The 19,821-nt window shown below is 44.1% G+C and overlaps 1 protein-coding gene across 3 annotated transcripts in view; it reads right to left on the reverse strand.

The window, feature by feature from the left end:
* The window catches only part of LOC119175633 (uncharacterized), a 237,041-nt gene that overhangs the window by 18,087 nt on the left and 199,133 nt on the right, over nt 1-19,821 (reverse strand). For all 3 annotated transcript variants that reach the window (XM_075881728.1, XM_037426540.2, XM_037426539.2), the window contains 2 exons: nt 13,906-13,967; nt 5,461-5,620 (listed from right to left, as the gene is read on the reverse strand). In XM_075881728.1, the coding sequence (XP_075737843.1) occupies nt 5,461-5,620; nt 13,906-13,967 (222 nt within the window). The remainder of the gene's footprint in view (nt 1-5,460; nt 5,621-13,905; nt 13,968-19,821) is intronic.

The following is a 19,821-nucleotide window of genomic DNA, read 5'->3' on the forward strand; positions in this document are numbered from 1 at the left end:
AGTGCCTCCTCTTCGATGCCTGAATATTGTGTGATTACTCCATATTCCCTAAAAGATTGCTATTTATGCCAAGTCTTATAACAAAAAAGTAACAGGGCAGAATCGTTTGTAAGCATCATGTTAAATACTGTGTCACAGTGGGCCTTTTGCAACACGCTCAATTACGATACCCAATTTACAATGGAGTTCGTTCACAAGTTGCTTGTTTTAGAAATATGTTCGTTTTCCTGCGCTACTCGTCATTTTTATATATAATGTGGCCCTATTGCTGCGCTGTTCGTTCAACTTGATGACAGATGTCGAGTGCGCTCAGATAAAACCAATCGCGACGCGCGGGAAATGCTATAAGGGTCTTTGATAATTTGATAAAATGGGTTTAACGTCCCAAAACCATCATCTGTTCGCAACGTGGAAAGAATAGGACACAAGGCTTCGTTTCAACGAAAATAGCAAGGCTGTATTCGCAAGCAAGAGCACAATGCAAGAGCAGACGCCCAACGTCGTCCTCCTCAAAAAACGCAAAAAAAAAAAAAAACACTGCCGCTCGTGACGCTTGCTTCTTCCTCCTCTTTTGTGCTGACGGCTAATAATCATGACATTACACTCCCTTCCAAGAAGGTTGATTGATATGTGGGGTTTAACGTCCCAAAACCACGATATAACTATGAGGGACGCCGTAGTGGAGGGCTACGGAAATCTCGACGACCAGGGGTCCTTTCTTTAACGTGCACCAAATCTGAGCACACGGGCCTACAAAATTTCCGCCCCCATCGGAAATGCAGCCGCCACAGCCGGGATTTCGTCCCGCGACCTGCGGGTCAGCAGCAGAGTACCTTAGCCACTAGACCACCACGGCGGGGCAAGTCCCACAGCTTATGCGGAAGCGTAGCCGGGTAACAGCACCGGCAGAGGGAGGTTGTGCACATGTCCGGGAATATGAGGAGAAACGCGGGCAGGTGAGGGATGCGTGTTTGTTTGAAGTAGACGAAAAGTGGTGGTCAGTGCCCGTTTGAGCTTAGGGTGAGGTGGAGGAAGTGTCTGAAGTATTTCGGAGAGAAAAAGTATTTTTTGGTCACGTGGCTGCCTTCTGAACTTCCCAGATTGTTGTCTGGGTGTTTGTGAATAAAATAATTTTAAAAGTACCGCTCCTTCTCTCTATACCGAATTTGGGCATGCATGTTAAGTAAAGGTGCTTGCGTAAGGTGCTTGAAGCTGAGTAATAATCGTGCAATTTTTATGCTACACATACCTCCAAGAATAGGTGACCAGTAAAATAGCAAGTGATTGCGGGATGCACCGTCTGCTACCAGCTTCCGGTTCGAGAAGAGGAGACGATGGCAAACCGCTTCGCCGCAAGCCTCAGATAATTCGGGATTCACGCGTTCGGTCGCCCGTTTATCTTCGTCCTGATAAACCATGGTCAGTTGTTCAGCCGTTGGCTGCTCCAACTCGAGCGTGCAAGGCAAACGCAGGTATCAATTTCCATGAAATGAAGACAAAAACGAGGTGGGCAGCGACAGTGAAGAGAGCGACAGCGACAGGTAGCCATTGAGTACGGAACTTTGAAGCCAGAGTGTGCGAAAACCATTTTATCACAGGTATGTGTGTATTCCACACTAAGGCCCGTATTCAAGAACGCCCCTTCACTCAACGCTCCACCTTCACTTGATGGATGGATGGATGAATATGGCTGTACCCTTTAGATCGGGCGGTGGCTAGCGCCACCAAGCCGTAATACTTAATGAACTCAAAACTATATTTATTTATTTTTTCCTTAAAAAGTGAGTTTGAGGATTCGTACTTTGCAGTGAAGAGTTTAATTTTCACTCGTGCCTTGACTTTAGCCACCAATCAGATAACCGCCTTCTAGTTAAGTCTACTTGCTTAAAGTCTATTTTGCCCTCCCGGACCCTAAACCCCAGTGCTTTGAAAAACTCTGCGCCATCATCCTGAACTATAGGGTGAAGCCCTTTACAGAACATTATAAAGTGTTCGGCAGTTTCTTCTTCCTCTCCACACGCACTGCATACTGTGTCTACCCCTTCGCATTTGGCCCGATATGTCTTGGTTCGCAGTACTCCCGTCCTTGCCTCAAACAGTAGAGAACTACCCCGAATATTATCATAGATCGTTTCCTTGGCAATTTCCTGCTTAAGAGTTCGATAGATCTCTAGTGCGGACTTCTTAATCATGCCCATTTTCCACATGTCAGTCTCCGTTTCCTTCACTTTCTTCTTAACCGATAGTTTTTTTTGGTTTGGCCACCTGCTGTTTTCTAAGTCAACCAGTCAACTTCCTGGTTCGCTTCCTCCATTTTGTATCGACATTCTTCATGTACAAGTAGCTGAAAACCTTCCTAGCCCAACGCTCCTCCTTCATTTCTCTCAATCGCTTCTCAAATTTTATCTTGCTGCTAGCTTCCCTGCCCTCAAATGATGTCCATCCCATATCACCTTGTACTCCCTGATTTGGTGTATCCCCGTGAGCTCCTAAAGCAAGCCTACCTGTTCCACGTTGCTTAATTTCTAATCTTGCTTGAACTTCTGATCTCATGCACAAGACCGCATTGCCGAACGTCAGCCCAGGAACCATGACCCCTTTCCATATTCTTCTCACAACATCATACCCATTGTAATTCCACAGTGCCCTATTTTTCATCACTGCTGCATTCCTGTTACCTTTAGTCGTCAAGTATATTTCGTGTTCCCTCAGGTACTCGGTCCTATTACTTATCCATACGCCCAGATATTTGTATTTATCTGTTATCTCTAGCGTGACGACTTGAGAAAGCTAATGAAAGCGCCATCTCTAGGCAGAAAAATTCACTGCATATTAGTATAACTTGCTGCTATTCTTGAGCAGCGCAGGCTCATTTTTACCCAAGCAGCGGCGCAGTGCGCCGCTATGTCAAGTGAAGGGTGAAAGTCGAGTCGAGGAGTGTTTATGAATACGGGGGCAAAAAAGCTTACGCATGAATTTGCTGCGAATATTACATTGAGAAATAAATTGTCACGCAGGCGCGCCTAGCAAAGATATTATGGGAACGAGGAGGCGAAATCTACCTGCCATACGAGATTAGCGCCGGCAATTGCCCCTATATATATGACAAAAAAAAAAAACGCGAAAGATTCACTCAAGAGTAAGTTTACACGAAGCGCTGGACGAGTCCATTTGCGTTTATCTTGGTCAAACTGTGCGCTAGGAAAGCACCCAAAGGATGAAGTGTGTTAAACAAGCGCAGGATTGCGATTATTCGGCGCCGTCTATGTCTGACTGTATTGTTTATGTGCCGCCGTGCCGTGCAGCTTGACGAAGATCAGCGTTCAAATAAGCATCTGACTTCGACTAAGAAATGCATCTTATAGCGTGCTAAAAGCTAGAAAAAAATATCTCAGCGCGTTCAATAAGTCTTGCGCTTCATGCCGATCGAATGACGATGTTGGCCGAAGCAGGAATCCCGAAATGAACTCTTAGCGCACTGCTACAGTCATCCCCATCCCCTGAGGTCTTTAAAATAGTGACTTTTTATCTGCAGTAGCTTATCATACAAGGAAAACTGTTTTGTGTATCGACTGATCTGCTAGCCAAACTGACAGCACCCCCGAGCAGCATAAAAGCATTGCAGATGATTTTAGCGCGACAAAAAGTTTCCGGACCTTTCATGGCTTTCGCAGCTTGTCATTGTCCCAGTCACGATTGAAAAAAATAGAAAGCACTGACATTGCACGGCGAGGTGCTTTTTTCAACGGAGCGGTACAAAAAAGCCCGCGTGCCACTGTTGACTCGTGCGGCGTGTCGAACCGGTAGCCGTCGTATCCCACAGTTCACTGCGATTGCCCATTTTACCGGTCACCTATTGAGCCATGCTATGTTATGTTTGCATTTTTTCTATATCAATGCTGTACTGACCAGTGAATACTTACTTCAAACAAAGTATTTTTTAAGAAAAAAAATATTTTAACACCTCTCATTGATTGATTGATATGTGGGGTTTAACGTTCCAAAACCACCATATGATTATGAGAGACGCCGTAGTGGAGGGCTCCGGAAATTTCGACCACCTGGGGTTCTTTAACGTGCACCCAAATGTGAGCACACGGGCCTACAACATTTCCGCCTCCATAGGAAATGCAGCCGCCGCAGCCGGGATTCGAACCCGCGACCTGCAGGTCAGTAGCCGAGTACCTTAGCCACTAGACCACCGCGGCGGGGCTAACACCTCTCAATCTGTTAAACTCTCAGAGAAAAAAAAAACACTAATTTCACAAAATCGTCCCTTTTGTCAATTTTGCGACGCAATTTGCACCACATGACGGTCCAAATAAAAATCACCTTTATACCTAAATCGAAAGCGCATAAACAGCTTTCTGTATATGGCAAGCTTTATTGTCACAGTTTTTGTTTGAATGAAGAATATATTACGTGAAATTTGCCGTTTACGCTAATGGAGAATTTCAAGACGGCACCTGTCGTATGACCAAATGGGAAACTTCAAAAGTTATTATCTTGCTCAAAACAAAATTGTAGTGATAAAATTTTCCATATAAAAATAACTGTTTATTTGCTCTCGAATTAGCTATAAAGGTTGTTTTTAATTGGACCACCACAACGCGCAAATTGCATCTCAGAATGAACAAAGGTGACAATTTTGCGAAATTTGTTGATTTTTTTTGAGAAAGTTTAACAGTTTGAGAGGTGTAAAATATTTTTTCTTCAAAATATACCTTCTGTGAAGTACGTATTAACTGCTCATGTATTCATCAAAAAGGCAGTATTGCAACAAAATGCCAAAATAACGTCTTTTAGTTAAACTCTAGGAGCCTGGCGAAAAAATTGCTCTATTATAAATCAGATTCAAATACCTTAGACAAGCACTTTTACCTAACATGTTTAGTAATTTTGGTATACAGATAAGGAGTGGTACTTTAAAATAAAACTTTTCACAAACACCCAGACAACTTTCTCGGTAGTTCAGAAGGCAGCCTCGTGACCAATTTTTTTTTTTCAGGAATATTTTAGCAGTTCACTGTTTTCAATGCAGTAAATCCGCACGATTTTTTTTCGAATACATTTGAGATGGTCACCAAATCGGTCGAGACGTTTACCATAGAATGACCTAGATGTGACTTTATGGCACAGCATAGTAGGAGAACATTCGCAACAGATACATCTCGTATATCGATCAATCAAGAGTTCATCCTGAAGTCAGGTGAACTGGCGTCACGAATCGTGCCGCAAAAACTGGAAATCTCGGGAGTGGATAACGCTCTTATTCTTATTTTCGTAAATGGTTTAGGGACCTTTTAAAAAGCACAACCTACAGGCCCCTATAGGTAAGTTTATTCGGGGAATGTAGCTAACTGTACGGTATTTGGTGTTACATGGATGGTGATCTGTTATCTCGTCCTTACGAGTCGCAATCGTTGGACGTCGCCATGGATACGCAGACCTTGTACTCACCAATTCGATACGCAGTTTCCCGTAGTGAGCACCCACTTTTCGGTAACTAGCGTTCCATCACAGACGTGCTTGCCGAATCTTAGCAGCATCACGTGCCATGGCCAGTCACCGCGCCGAGCAGGGCCAGCTGCGCCTGGCACCGCCGATGACTGACCGCAACCTGAAAGAGGCCGGCATCACGGTGCAATAGCCTTTGGTTTACACGTTTGAAGAAAAAGTCATACAATATTTCCAAAAAAAAACACCCCGACACTTTCGGCGTTTTTATATGGTTGCCGCCATGCTCAGTATTTGAAGTCCCAATCAATAATATCGGATTGTACGAGCTTGAGAGAGGAACATGCCTGAAGAACGAGCCGCCACAGACAACGCATACTATCAAGCCGGCATGCCGTCAATTGCTGCTCAAGCAGACAAGAAGCGCTGGTACATGGACACCACAAGGGCTCATGCAGCAAGTGTGAATTTTGATCTTAACCCTTTCAGAAGCCGCCGACAAAAAACTGTCACTAAAGCCGTGACATCGTCACAGCATAATTTTAGGACTCTCAGTACTGTATTGCATCAATAAAAATTTTATAATAGATTAATCTGGGCGTTTTATAGCGGTTCATCAACGTAAAACTTTAATTAAATATATGCCTGTCCTAGCAGAAAGGTAGGTCTTAAAATTAATCTGCAGAAAATGAAGTAATGTAGTACAACCTAGGAAGAGAACAGTGCTTCGAGATAGGTATAATAGTGCACCTGAAGTTGTAAAAGACTGTCTGCTTAGGACAGGTAATAACCGCGGAGCCAAACCACGAGACTGAAGTAACTAGACGAATAAGAATGGGGTGGAGCAGATTTGGCAAGCACTCTCAAATCATGACTGCTAGATTGCCACTATCCCTCAAGAGAAAGGTATAAAACAGCTGCATCTTGCCGGTACTTAGCTACGGAGCAGAAACCTGGACACTTGCAAAGGGGGTTCAGCTTAAATTGAGGACGACGCAGCGAGGAATGGAAAGGAAAATGGTAGGTGTAACCTTAAGAGACAAGATGAGAGCAGAATGGATTAGGGAACCAACTTGGGTTAAGGATATCATATAGTTGAAATCAAGAAGAGGAAATGGACATGGACCAGGCATGTAGCGCGCAGGCAGGATAACCGCTGGTCATTACGGGTAACTGGCTGGATTCCCAGAGAAGGCAAGCGGGTTAGGGGGAGACAGAAAGTTAGGTGGGCAGATGAGATTAAGAAGCTTGCGGGTATAAAGTGGCAGCAAGCACAGGACCACATTGACTGGCAGTTCATAGGAGAGGCCTTTGTCCTGCAGTGGACGTAGTCAGGCTGATGATGATGATGATCGACCATACTGGGATGCGTTTCGTTCTACTTCACGTATCATGCGGGAACTGGAACACCTTTGGAGTTCTTTTTAGCGTCATCGTGAGGTATAGAGCCGTGATAACGGCCACTGGCATCTAAGTCAAACCTAATGGTTGGATCCACGGTTTTACGTTTTGTGCTATTTTGCGATCTGGTTGCTCTTTCATTCGAGATTTCAGGAGAGTGTCATGTAACTAGCGCTACGTGTAGCTACGTTTGCGTGCGCCGGGCTTTTTTTTCGAGCGTACGCACGTATCCGTAGTAGATACGTTACGTACTGCGCATGTGCACTTCCCTCTCGCAGCCCTGCTGCGTACGCAGACTCGTTACGTACACCAAAATAAAACTGTAGATTGCCTCTTCATCACCATTATTCTTCTCCACCACAGTGGATCAGTGGCTCGGGGGCTCGAGCTGCTGATCCGAAGGGCGCGGGTTCAATCCTGGCCCCGGCGGTCGAAATCCAATGGAAGGGTACAGGCCGGTGTCAGCACGCGTTCACCAGAGGGTCAAAATTTCTGGAGCCCTCTATTACAGTATCTCTCATAATGATATCGTAATTTTAGAACGCAAAGCCACAGACATAACTAATACTGCTGTCATTAAAAGCCTTCTATTGCATGTGCGCTGATCTGCCGCTCGTGGTGCACCATTGTTACCGCGTCACGTTCAATGAATATAATGGGACCAAGCCAGGATGGTCACCGATTTGAAAATATTCAATGCACACAAAAAATGCTGGCAGGTATAATTTACAGACCGGTCTGGAAAATTGGTTGTTCTTTTTGCATTCAATGCATCCAAGTCACACTTTATCAATGCTTCATTCATAACAACAATTTATTTTGCTGTTGCGCAAAATTTGCCGATATGTTGTGTGCGCTAAAGATTTCTCGTGAAAGGTCGGCATTTTTCGTGCTCTGGAATGCGATGCAGGATGGCCCGAGCTTCTCGGGCGGACGAGTTTGCTCCGAGATCACTCAGCGGCGGCCATGGCACGAAGACAGTGCGGAGCGCGTGATAGCAGCGTTGATAAGATTGGCTACAGGAACGCGCTTGGCGTTGTAAAAGCATGTGGGACATTTGCATCATCATCATCATAATCATCATCATCATCATCGTCGTCATCATCATCACCATCAGCCTAATTACGTCCACTGCAGGACAAAGGGCTCTCCCATGTTCCGCCAGTTAACTCGGTTCTGTGCTTGCTGCTGCCAATTTATACCCGCAAACTTCTTAATCTCATCTGCCCACCTAACCTTCTGTCTCCCCTTAACCCGCTTGCCTTCTCTTGGAATCCAGTTAGTTACCCTTAACGATCAGTGGTTATCCTGTCTACGTGCTACATGCCCGGCTCATGTCCATTTCCTCTTCTTGATTTCAAATAATATATCATTACCCCCCTTTGTTTCCTAATCCACTCTGCTCTCTTCTTGTCTCTTAAGGTTACACCTAACATTTTCCTTTCCATTGCTCGCTGCGTCGTCCTCAATTTAAGCTGAACCCTCTTTGTAAACCTCCAGGTTTCTGCTCCGTAGCTAAGTACCGGCAAGATAGAGCTGTTATATACCTTCCTCTTGAGGGACAATGGCAATCTACCTGTCATAATTTGAGAGTACTTGCCAAATGTGCTCCACCCCATTCTATTCTTCTAGTTACTTCAATCTTGTGGTTCGGCTCTATGGTTATTACCTGCCCTAAGTAGACATACCCCCGTATTCTAGAACGTCCCTTCACTCAACGCTTCACCTTCACTTGAGAAAGCCGATGGAAGCGCCCTCTCAAGGTATGGCAAGTCACTGCATATCAGCGATAATGTGGTGCGATTCTCGATAAGTGCAGCGTCAATTTCAGCCGCGCAGCGGCGCAGTGCTCAACGCTATCAAGTGAAGGATGAAAGTCGAGTCGAGGATTGTTTGTGAATACGGGGGATAGTCTTTTACAACTTGAAGTGGACTATTACCTATCTCAATGCGCTGCTCTCTTCCGAGGTTGTTGTGCATAACTTTCGTTTTCTGCAGATTAATATTAAGACCCACCTTTCTGCTCTCCTTGTCTAAATCCATAATCATGAGTTGCAATTCATCCCCTGAGTTTCTCAGCAATGCGATGTCATCGGCGAAGCGCAGGTTACCAAGGTACTCTACATTAACTCTTATCCCTAACTGTTTCCATTCTAGGCCTCTGAAAGCCTTCTGTAAGCACGCGGTAAATAGCATTGGCGAGATTGTATTCCCCTGATTTACACCCTTCTTGGTTGGTATTCTGTTGCTTTCTTTATGAAGCACTATAGTAGCAGTTGATCCCCTGTAGATTTCTTCCAGGATGTTTATATAAGCTTCATCTAGGTCCTGATTCCGCAGTGTCTGTATGACTGCTGTTATTTCTACTGCATCAAACGCCTTCTCGTACTCTATAAAGGCTATGTATAGTTGTTGGTTATGTTCTGAACATTTCTATATTACCTGATTGATAGTATGAACAAGGTCGATGGTTGAGTAGCCTGTTCGAAATCCTGCTTGCTCCTTTGTTGATAAAATTCTAATGTTTTCTTAACTCTGTTAGCAATTACCTTTGTAAATAGCTTGTATACTACGGAGAGTAAGCTGATCGGCCTGTAATTCTTCAAGTCCTTGTCATCTCTTTTCTTATGTATTAGGATAATGTTAGCATTCTTTCAAGACTCTGGTACTCTTCCCGTAAGGATACACCTCGTAAACAGGGTGGCTAGCTTTTCTAACACAATCTGTCCTCCATCTATTAGCAGATCTGATGTTATGGGATCCTCACCAGCAGTTTTGCCTCTTCGCATGCTCTCCAAGACTTTTCTGACTTCTATCATTACTGGTGGGGTGTCATCTAGTTTACTGCTAGTTCTTATAGTATTAAGGTCGTGATTGTTCCAGCTACTGTACAGATCTCTGTAAAACTCCTCCGCTATTTTAACTATTCTATCCATATTGGTAGTTATTTTGCCTTCTTTGTCTCGTAGTGCATATATCCGATTTTTGCCTGTCCCAAGTTTCCTCTGCACTGCTTCGACGCTTTCTCCATTCTTTAGAGCGTGTTCAATTCTCTCCATGTTATACCTTCTTACATCGGATACCTTACGTTTAATAATCAACTTCGAAAGCTCTGACAGTTTCATTTTGTCTGTTGTACTTGAGGCTTTCATGCTTTGACGCTTCTTAATAGGATTCTTCGTTTCCTGGGAAACCTTGCCAGTGTCTTGTCTAACTACCCTGCCTTCAACTTCCACTGCACACTCCGTAATGATGCTCGTCAGATTATCATTCATTGTATCTACGCTAAGGTTGGTTTCCTCACTAAGAGCCGAGTACCTGTTCTGCAGCGACACTCTGAATTGCTGTACTTTCCCTCTCAGTGCTAGCTCATTGATTGGCTTCTTGCGTATCAGTTTCTGTCGTTCCTTCTTCATGTTTAGGCGAATTCGAGACCGTACCATTCTATGGTCACTGCATCGTACCTTGCCAATCACTTCCACATCCTGCACGATTCCAGGGTGTGCACTCATTATAAAGTTTATTTCGTTTTTATTTTCGCCATTAGGGCTCCTCCATGTCCACTTGGCAAAGTTTAACGCTAGAACCTTATCTAGTGAGGCAAGTCTAGCTGTACTATTCGAGGAGCTAGAGGGTGTTAAATGTGATTTAATAGGGCTCAGTGAGGTTAGGAAGGTAGATTAGGCCTATACGGTGCTACAGAATGGGCACGTTCTTTGCTATTGAGGCTTGGCTGACAGAGGAGAACTGGGAGTTGGGTTTCTAATTGACAGGAACATATCTGGTAACATAGAGGAATACTCTAACAATAATGAAAGGGTGGTAGGTATCATAATTAAACTCAACAGGAGATACAAGATGAAGGTGTTACAGGCATACGCGCCTACATCAAGCCATGATGACGATTCAGTTGAAAGTTTCTATGAAGACGTGGAATCGGCAACGAGTGAGGTAAAAGCGCATTATCTACAGATACCGCAGTAGTTTAGTAAATTAATCATGAATGTTGTCATCGCAATTATGATGTACCAAGCGTCAACGAAGACACACCCACGTTGAACGAGGATATATAGCTGCCAAGCACCATAACTTAAATCCGGCAAACTATCCTTTATCAATGTACAGTAACCATTTAATTGTCCCTGTATATACGGGTTTTACTTTCGTGTTATATGCTGATTCCTGGGACGTAGGGAGCAACCATGTTTTTTTATGGAATGATTGCTGTTATATTTTTCATAAGTATTACGCTTTCTTGTATATATTGAGGCATTTATTTATTATAATTTGTCTTATTTAGTAATAGCCTGAATACTGTATCTAGAACGTGCGATTATTAACAATATTGCAATTTTATATGATACTACTATCTTATAATCAACTTCTCAACCCTTTTCTTTAAAAACATATAATTTGTGGTGTCAGTGGCGTAGTACTATGTTTACATTCATTGTATTTGTATCAAAATTTCTTATTAGGCTCCCAAGGGCCTGCATGAATACACCAATACAAACGGTGTAAACAAAATTTCTCTTTGAAAGAACAAAACATGATCGATTATAACGTGAAACTATTTCTTGTTGCTTCCTTTCGAAATGGTCGTTATCTGTATACTGAATCGATTTGAGTTTATTGCGCAAAAAGGTTGCAAGGAGACCAGGCAAAAAAGTTGCACTTAGCAGCTAGAGCGGAACTTTGAGGGACTATTAGTGTAAACACTCTTTGTCACGCACACAGCCGCAGCTTGTTACGCGAGGCAAAAAGACCTATCGCGTAACTACCACTTCTGCAGGACCACGTCAAAAATAAGAGAATGATCCATTTTCGATACGGCATATTGTTTCCCATTAGCTCTTCGGCATTTAAAACTTTCTGCGTGCCTAAAAATCACCTCCTTGTTATATGACGTCACGAAGTCGGAGAGCATCACCTAATTTTTCTTCAAGTGGGCTAGCTGCCTATCACATAAGCAGCGGCTATATATAGGAGCTGGCGAGATGGATTATAACTTTAATAAAATATTTCCACATGCAGCGTAATGCTGTTTAGTAGTTCATGCGCGTATACATCTCTGTTAGCTCATACTTGCTGAGAGAAAGAGAAATAGGAAGAAGTAATCAGCGCTACACCTATGTGCTTCTTTGCTGACCGAGATGTATTTTGAGCCGTAAAGGACAATGCAAGTTGAGTGAAAAACAACTAGCCTGATTGCCAACTAAGCCTCCATAGTGCTAAAAACCACGGTATTGAACCTTCGTCCTAGTCGACTGGGTCAAGTTGTGGGGCAAGTTTAAAAGGTGAGCTTCCTACAAAACTCGAGTCCACTAATTTATTCGTAGCCACTTTGCAAGCTGCCGCTATGGCTCCAAGTTAACATAACCAAGGCTGATAAGGTTTATCATAGACTTAAGCGGAAAGAATTTTTGGCCTTTCAGTGCAGGAAAACTTAAAAACGGAAAGAATTTTTGGCCTTTCAGTGCAGGAAAACTTAAAAACATCAAAAACGGTTCGTCACACTCATCGGCTCCCAACAGCTTCGACAGAGCCGCAATAATGGTATATCCTTTTCGAAGAAACTTATTTTCCGGAAGCTGAAAATGCTTTGACCGGGTCATAAACAGTTTTGTCGTTCCCAACGGTAACTGCATCAACAAGTCACAACAAATAAAAGCATGAGCAAGTTATGTAATATTATAGGGCCCCTGTTCAGTACTTGCTTGCTCTGCAATACTACAGCAGAAGACGCGAAAGCGTCGCACAGGCGACCCGCACCGCCAAGAGTCTACAAGGAAAATCATCACAGCGGAAATGTCAGAGAAATTTCGCTCTGTTGTAACAATGCCATTCTCCCGTAAGAACAAAATTGAATGACTACTGTTGGGCCGGAAAATTTCACCTTACCTGTTAGCTTCCCCAGCGTGCAGCCAAGAGTGACCACGGTGCACTGTCAAAAGTGGGGGGGGGGGGGGGGCTCATCCCCGCCAACATTTCTCAGTAGGTGGGAGGGGGGGGGGATAGCGGCTCTCTTAACCCCCGGCTTATACACCTAAGTGTGACAGCATCTTGAGCGTAAGGAGTGGATGACGGTTGATCAAGGGGTCGAAAGGGAGTAAGGAATGATGGCCGAACGGTAGATACAAGGGTGAGTAGCCGGCTATTTCATCACGCGAGGAATTGTAGGCGAAGGTGACGAATGGCAGAGCAATTTCCAAATCAGTGTAGCCGCTAGATGTGCACATAGAAAGCATGTCTGTCAGGGTGCGGTGGAGGCGCTCCGTAAGACCGTTAATTTGAGGGAGGTGAAGTTCTTACAGGCTGCACAACATTGAAGTAGATCATCAACCACACGTGACAGAAAGCAGCAACCCCGATCTGTGAGCCGGTGGGAAGTGCTATGCTGGAGAACAATGTCGTTGAGCAGAAAGCCAGCATTATGAGTTGCGCAGCTGGCCGGTAGCGCTTGTGTGATTGCCTACCGAGTGGCATAATCAGTGGCCACTGAAACAGATTCATTTCCATTTGTCAAAGTAGATAAAACAAGTTCAACTCATGTCAATAAAAGCTGGAACTTCACTAGGAGACCAGCAGGGGTAGCCATACGTTTTTTTTTCTGCGCCGGCACAAGTAACAATCTGCAACGTCACGGTGAACTGAACCCTTCCTGAATACTCGTCGTCAAACAGGGTCGTAAGTTAGAGTAAAAACTACCCAGTCATCACACAACACCTATTGACCATGTGGATTAACGCTTCCCACCCACTGAAATATAGTTAGCCATAATTCTTCATCAGCCACACCGTGCACCAACATAGTGCACATACTTGCCTTGTGTAGCGGGTACCTCACTTATCCGGAAGTAAATACTTAGCTGGTGTTGTGTTACTTGACAGAAGTTGTGATTTACGGTGGAGTCCATACATTGCGGAAAGTCAAAACACACTTTGCCTTGCCCGAACACGAAGCTGATCTCTGAATTCGCATTAGACAGCATCACCATCGCCAGGAAAGTTTTTCGAACTAGCCTAATTTCGTGCATCATAGACGTACCTGGCAAGCTGCACTGCAAGTACACCACCAGGTCACTGCTGCAAGGCCCCGGCGAAGAGAACCTGCGCGCGATGATAATTGTCACCAATTGTGGCTTTTCGTTGCTTGATAGTAAATTATTGGCCATTTTCACGCACGCACGCACGCACGCACGCACGCACGCACACGCACACACACACACACACACACACACACACACACACACACACACACACACACACACACACACACACACACACACACACACACACACACTTAGCACCAAAGACACAGTGGGCCTCGAAAACCGGGTCCACTGGGTGCCAGCCCAGTATTCCACTACGGAGCTGCGCTTATGCTTGTGACTTGTTCGTGAACTTGCCTTAGGCAGGCTTGATGTCGGAAAAGCAATCGCGTTAATACGACTTACAAAGCGTTTAAAAACAGCGAAATGACAACCAGTCATCCCATAATGCGATTAGCGTAACGAGTGGGCCGTCCGATGCTCCAACCCATTGAAAAAAGCTTGTTGTTGTTCCCTTATTAACTGTGGCGCATACCAACTTCAGCCGTGCACCGAAATTTGACGTGCACCGAAATTTGAGCACACGGGCCTACAGCATTTTCGCCAAATGTATTCTTCGCTAGAAGATTGACGTGAAAAACATGGCTGTTAAAGAAGGAGACATCGAGAAAGGTAGTAAGGGGACGCCCGTACATGAGGTAAAACGGTGAGTAGCCAGTTGTTCGCTGAACGGTGGTGTTGAAGGCGAAGATCAAGAATGGTAGAAGAGTATCCCATTTCTTGTGGTCGGGTTGAACATAAAGGGAAGTGGGTTAGGGGGAGACAGAAGGTTAGGTGGGCAGAGGAGATTAAGAAGTTTGCGGGTATAAATTGGCAGCAGTAAGCACAGAACCGGGTTAACTGGCGGAACATGGGAAAGGCCTTTGTCCTGCAGTGGACGTAGTCAGGCTGATGATGATGATGATGATGATGGTGGTGATGAACACAAACAGTTATGTCAGCAAGGGTTCGGTTAAATCTTTCGGTGACACCATTGGTCTGAGGGTGGTAGCTTGAAGCGGTCTTATGAGTAGTTCCAGAAGCACGCAGTACTTCATTTAAAATTTTTGACAGGAACACTTTGCCAAGGTCACTAAGCAGTACGCAGGAGCCCCATAGCGCAAGACTATGGAGTGAATAATAAAGTCTGAAAATTCCGCAGCTGAGCCAGTAATGATAGAGGACGTGTCAGGTGGTCCACGGCGGTCACTATCCATTGTTTGTCAGCAGATGTGCTGCGGAGAGGCCTGTAAAGGTCGACACATACAACATCGAATGGCATTGAAGGGCATGGAATTGGCTGTAGAGGTCCAGCAGGTGCAGATGTCGGGAGTTTACGACGCTGGCATTGGGAGCAGGAACCGACGTACCGCACTACGATAGAAGAAAGGCCAGGCCAGTAATAACGACACCGAATGCGGTCAAAAGTTTTTTCGAAGGCCAAGATGGCCAGAGGTCAAGTCATCCTGGAAAGCTTCGAGTACCTGATGTCAAGGACAGCGTGGCAGCACAGTAACCCAGCGCTGACCGTCAGGATGGTAAATGTGGCGGTAGAGAACCTCATCGCCCAGTTTAAGTGCAGAAGTTGACGACGAAGTTGCACGTTAGGTGGATGAGAACCTCCCAAAAAGTGGTCCATAATGCGCCTGCAGTATGGTTCAGACTGCTGGCGGGAGCTAAATGTTCGCTCGTCACCCAAAAAGGGTTGCCCTATTGAGGCGAGTGTATGAACTGCGGTAGATGTGGCGGTCGAGCTCTCGCCAACGCTGATATGGCGAGTAAGAAGCGGGAACGAGATGAAGCGTCGGCGTCCTGATGTTTTCTACCAGAATTGTAAATTATGTCAAAGTGGTACTTCTGTAAGCGTAGTATCTACAGACCCAAGCGTCCGGACAGATACTTTAGGTTGGAAAGCCAGCATAGGGCGTGGTTTCTTCGCCATCTTTCAGCAGTTCCGCAATTTCTTCGCCATCTTTCAGCAGTTCCGTTGTTACCTTATCTTCACCAGTGGTTTTGCCTCTTTGCATTTCTTCTACGTCATTGATTACTTCCCCTGTCACTTGTGGTAGGATGTCGGTTTCTTATAGGCTATTACGCTCCGTACAGTATCATCCTGTTTTTTTCGCCTTCTGTACAGCTCTCTGTAGAGCTCCTCCGCAACCTCAACTATTCTATCTATATTAGTTATATGACTCTGTCTTCCTTGTATTCTATTGCATACATCAAATTATGCCTACGCACAAACTTGCCTTCGCAGTTTTTAGGATTCTGCCGCTTTTACAGCAAAAGCTGTTGGTTCCACCCCATATGTTGTATAACTGTGTGCGCGTGCATTCCGATGCTGGAAACCACTCAAAGCGTCGGATTTTGCTGCTGCGTCGTTTTTGCTTTTATTTTTTGTTATTAATTCTCTGCGGGGATATCGAAACGAATCCTGGCCCTGTCGTTGATGCGACGCTACAGAAAATTTTGGATGGGCAAAACGCGATTGTTCGAAAGCTTAATACCATTGAAGCGAACCAAGCGGAACATAAGGCTGCTATAAATGACTTGAGTGAACGAGTGTCGTCAATGGAAGGAAAAATGTCAGTGCTGTCAAAATTAGAAGCCGCTATCACTGAGTGTACTGCGCGCTGTAATACCCAGCACGGGGTGATACAGTTGCTTCAAAATAAGATTGATGATCTTGAAAATCGTAGTAGACAGCATAACTTGGTATTCTACGGCATACCTGATACAAGTGTCCGCGAATCTTGGTCACAATCTGAATCGCTTGTGAAAGAAGTATGCTCGACAAAATTACAAGTTAACCCCGAAACGATAGAAAAAGCTCATCGGCTCGGGAAATTTCGAGAGGGAAAAACGCGGCCCGTGATCGCAAGGTTCGGGTCATTGAAAGAAAGGCACCTGATTTTAGGAAAGGCCAAGAATTTGAAAGATACAGGTATCGGTATGTCGGAAGACTTTTCTGAACCAGTGCGAAAGAAAAGGCGAATTTTGTGGCAGTTTGCTAGAGAAAATAGAAGCGGGGACGCACGAGTACAGCTAAAACACGATACCCTTCACATGGACGGCATCAGGTACACTTACGATGATACCTCAGGCAAGGTTGTGCAGTGCAAGTGACCGACTAAGTTCTTATGCTCTTCACTTTCTTTTTTGTTAGTAAACTGTAGGAGCATTAAAAATAAAGTTGACATATTCGATGACTTAGTGCGCATGACCAAACCAAGTGTAGTTATCGGTACTGAATCATGGCTGAATGAAGACGTGGCAAACACCGAGGTATTTCCAGATAACTTTACTTGTTACAGGAAAGACAGGAACTATCATGGAGGTGGTGTATTTATCTTGGTAGATCAGCGCATTCCGTCTATAGGCATAAGCACTACAGACGATACGAGTGAAGCTGTTTGGTGTCAACTTAAGCTCTCGAATGGCAAATCACTATCAGTCTGCTCTTTTTATCGACCGCCAACTGGTTCAACTAAGGAATTTAGTGAATTCACTGCTACAGCTACAAAAATCGCCTCTGATTACGTCGTTGTAGGTGGGGATTTTAACCTGCCTGATCTCGACTGGAATGAGCAACCAATAGCTTCTGGAAGTTCTCTTGGTTTTAAATCTGAAATGGCTGATTTCATGAACCTCTTGTCTTTAACACAGACAGTGTTGAAACCAACTCGAGGAGGTCATATCCTTGATCTATTTTTCACAAATATGCCAAAAATGGTAGAAAACACTGAAGTATTACCAGGGATAAGTGACCACGAGGTTGTGCTAAGTGAGATAAATATGAAACATACGAGTGCTTACAGTGAAAGGAGTCGGTGCATGTACAATTACGCGAAGGCTAATGTCCAAGGAATCAACACTGCATTGGAGGCATATTTCATTGTTTTCGAAACACTTGCCGATGATTATTCAGTAGAAGAGCTGTGGAATTTGTTTAAAGACAAGATTCTAGAGCTGAGAAACCGATTTGTTCCGACATGGGTGCTAACTAGAAGGCGTAATAAAAGTAAACCATGGTTTTGTAGAGAACTCGACGTTTTGGTCAAGCGTAGGCAGAGAATTTACCGTTCATTTAAAAGAAATCCCTCGGAAGAGAACTCTTGCAAACTGAAGCTGGCAACGCGTGAAGTAAATAATGCTACAGTCGAAATGAAAGTAGCCTACTTTAAAACAATTGAACGTAAAATAACGCAAAACCCGAAAGAACTTTGGAGGTATATCAAACGAAACAAGAAAGACAACATTTCAATTCCCGCTTTGACCAGCGGTGATATTACCGTGAGCGATACGACAGAAAAGGCTAAGTTGTTCAATTTATATTTTACGTCAGTGTTCTCAGCCGCTACTGACCCCCAAAAAGACTTGAAATTGTTGGTACACGAATCCACATCCATGCCTGATGTAGTACTTGACGCTCGTGGCATTGAATTACTACTTAGAGATCTAGATTGTGCGAAAGCAGTGGGTCCTGATTGCTTGCCTAATTTTATGTTGAAGTCTTCTTCCCATGCAGTGTCTATGTACTTGAAAGTTATTTTTGAAAAATCGTTAAAACAGAGTTCTCTCCCAACTGATTGGAAAATGGCGTCTGTTGCTCCTATACATAAATCTGGCCCGCGCAATGCTGTGAATAATTATCGCCCTATCTCACTCACTTCTGTGTGCAGTAAAATTCTTGAACATATTTTATATACTGCGATTGTAAAGCACATAGATAGTAATTCCCTATTCAACTCTAACCAGCATGGATTTAGGCAGGGGCTATCATGCGTCACACAACTGGTAGAGTTCACCCATGTTTTAGCAGCAGCACTGGACGACAAATTTTCGGTCGACTGTATTTTCCTCGACTTTCAAAAAGCGTTCGACACTGTATCACACTTCTTATTGCTGAAAAAACTAACCAGCTTTAATATTAATCACCAAGTTATTGCATGGATTGCTGAATATCTACATGAGAGGCGACAATATGTAGTTGTAAACGGCGAACAGTCTGAAATAACTAGTGTTACGTCAGGGGTACCTCAGGGATCAGTTCTGGGACCATTACTTTTCTTATTATATATAAATGACATTAACGAAAACGTACAATCCCATATTAGGCTATTTGCAGACGACTGCATTTTATATCGTCAGATTACCTCTGAAACTGACTGTTCCGTAATCCAAAACGACCTATGTGCAATATACGCGTGGTGCCAGCGATGGGAAATGAAACTGAACCTTAAGAAAACTGTATGCATGAGGTTTTCCAGAAAAAGAAACCCAGGTGAATTTGAATACACAATAAACAGCTCTCCGGTAAAAATGGTGCGCGAATACAAATACCTAGGTGTTTTCTTTTGCCCCTCTCTATCATGGAATCGGCATGTGGATTACACTGTAAATAAAGCTTGTCGGAGCTTAGGATTCTTAAAAAGAAACACACGTGCTTTTCCACAGCAAACCCGAGAGGTACTATACAAAACATACGTGAGATCAGTACTGGAGTACGCATGTTGTGTGTGGGACCCTGCAACATCATCAAATAAAGAAAGATTAGAAAAAGTTCAGTCTATGGCGGCGAGATATGTGTTTAATGCACCTATGTACGACAGACAATTCAGTGCGACGGAAGCTAAGCTGAAGTTAAAATGGAAGTCTCTGCAGCACCGAAGGGCATCGTTTCGACTGAAGCTATTGCACAGCATATTTTATTCTCATACTCGAATTCCCTGTGACGTATACATAAGCCGGCCTCACTACATTTCAGCCCGCAAAGATCATGAACACAAGATAAGAGAATATAAATGTAATACATCGTCCTTCAGCAACTCTTTTTTTCCGAGAACTATCAGTCAGTGGAATCGACTTCCTCC

The sequence above is a fragment of the Rhipicephalus microplus genome, chromosome X, assembly GCF_043290135.1.
Source record: "Rhipicephalus microplus isolate Deutch F79 chromosome X, USDA_Rmic, whole genome shotgun sequence".
In the NCBI taxonomy this organism is placed as follows: Eukaryota; Metazoa; Arthropoda; class Arachnida; order Ixodida; family Ixodidae; genus Rhipicephalus; species Rhipicephalus microplus.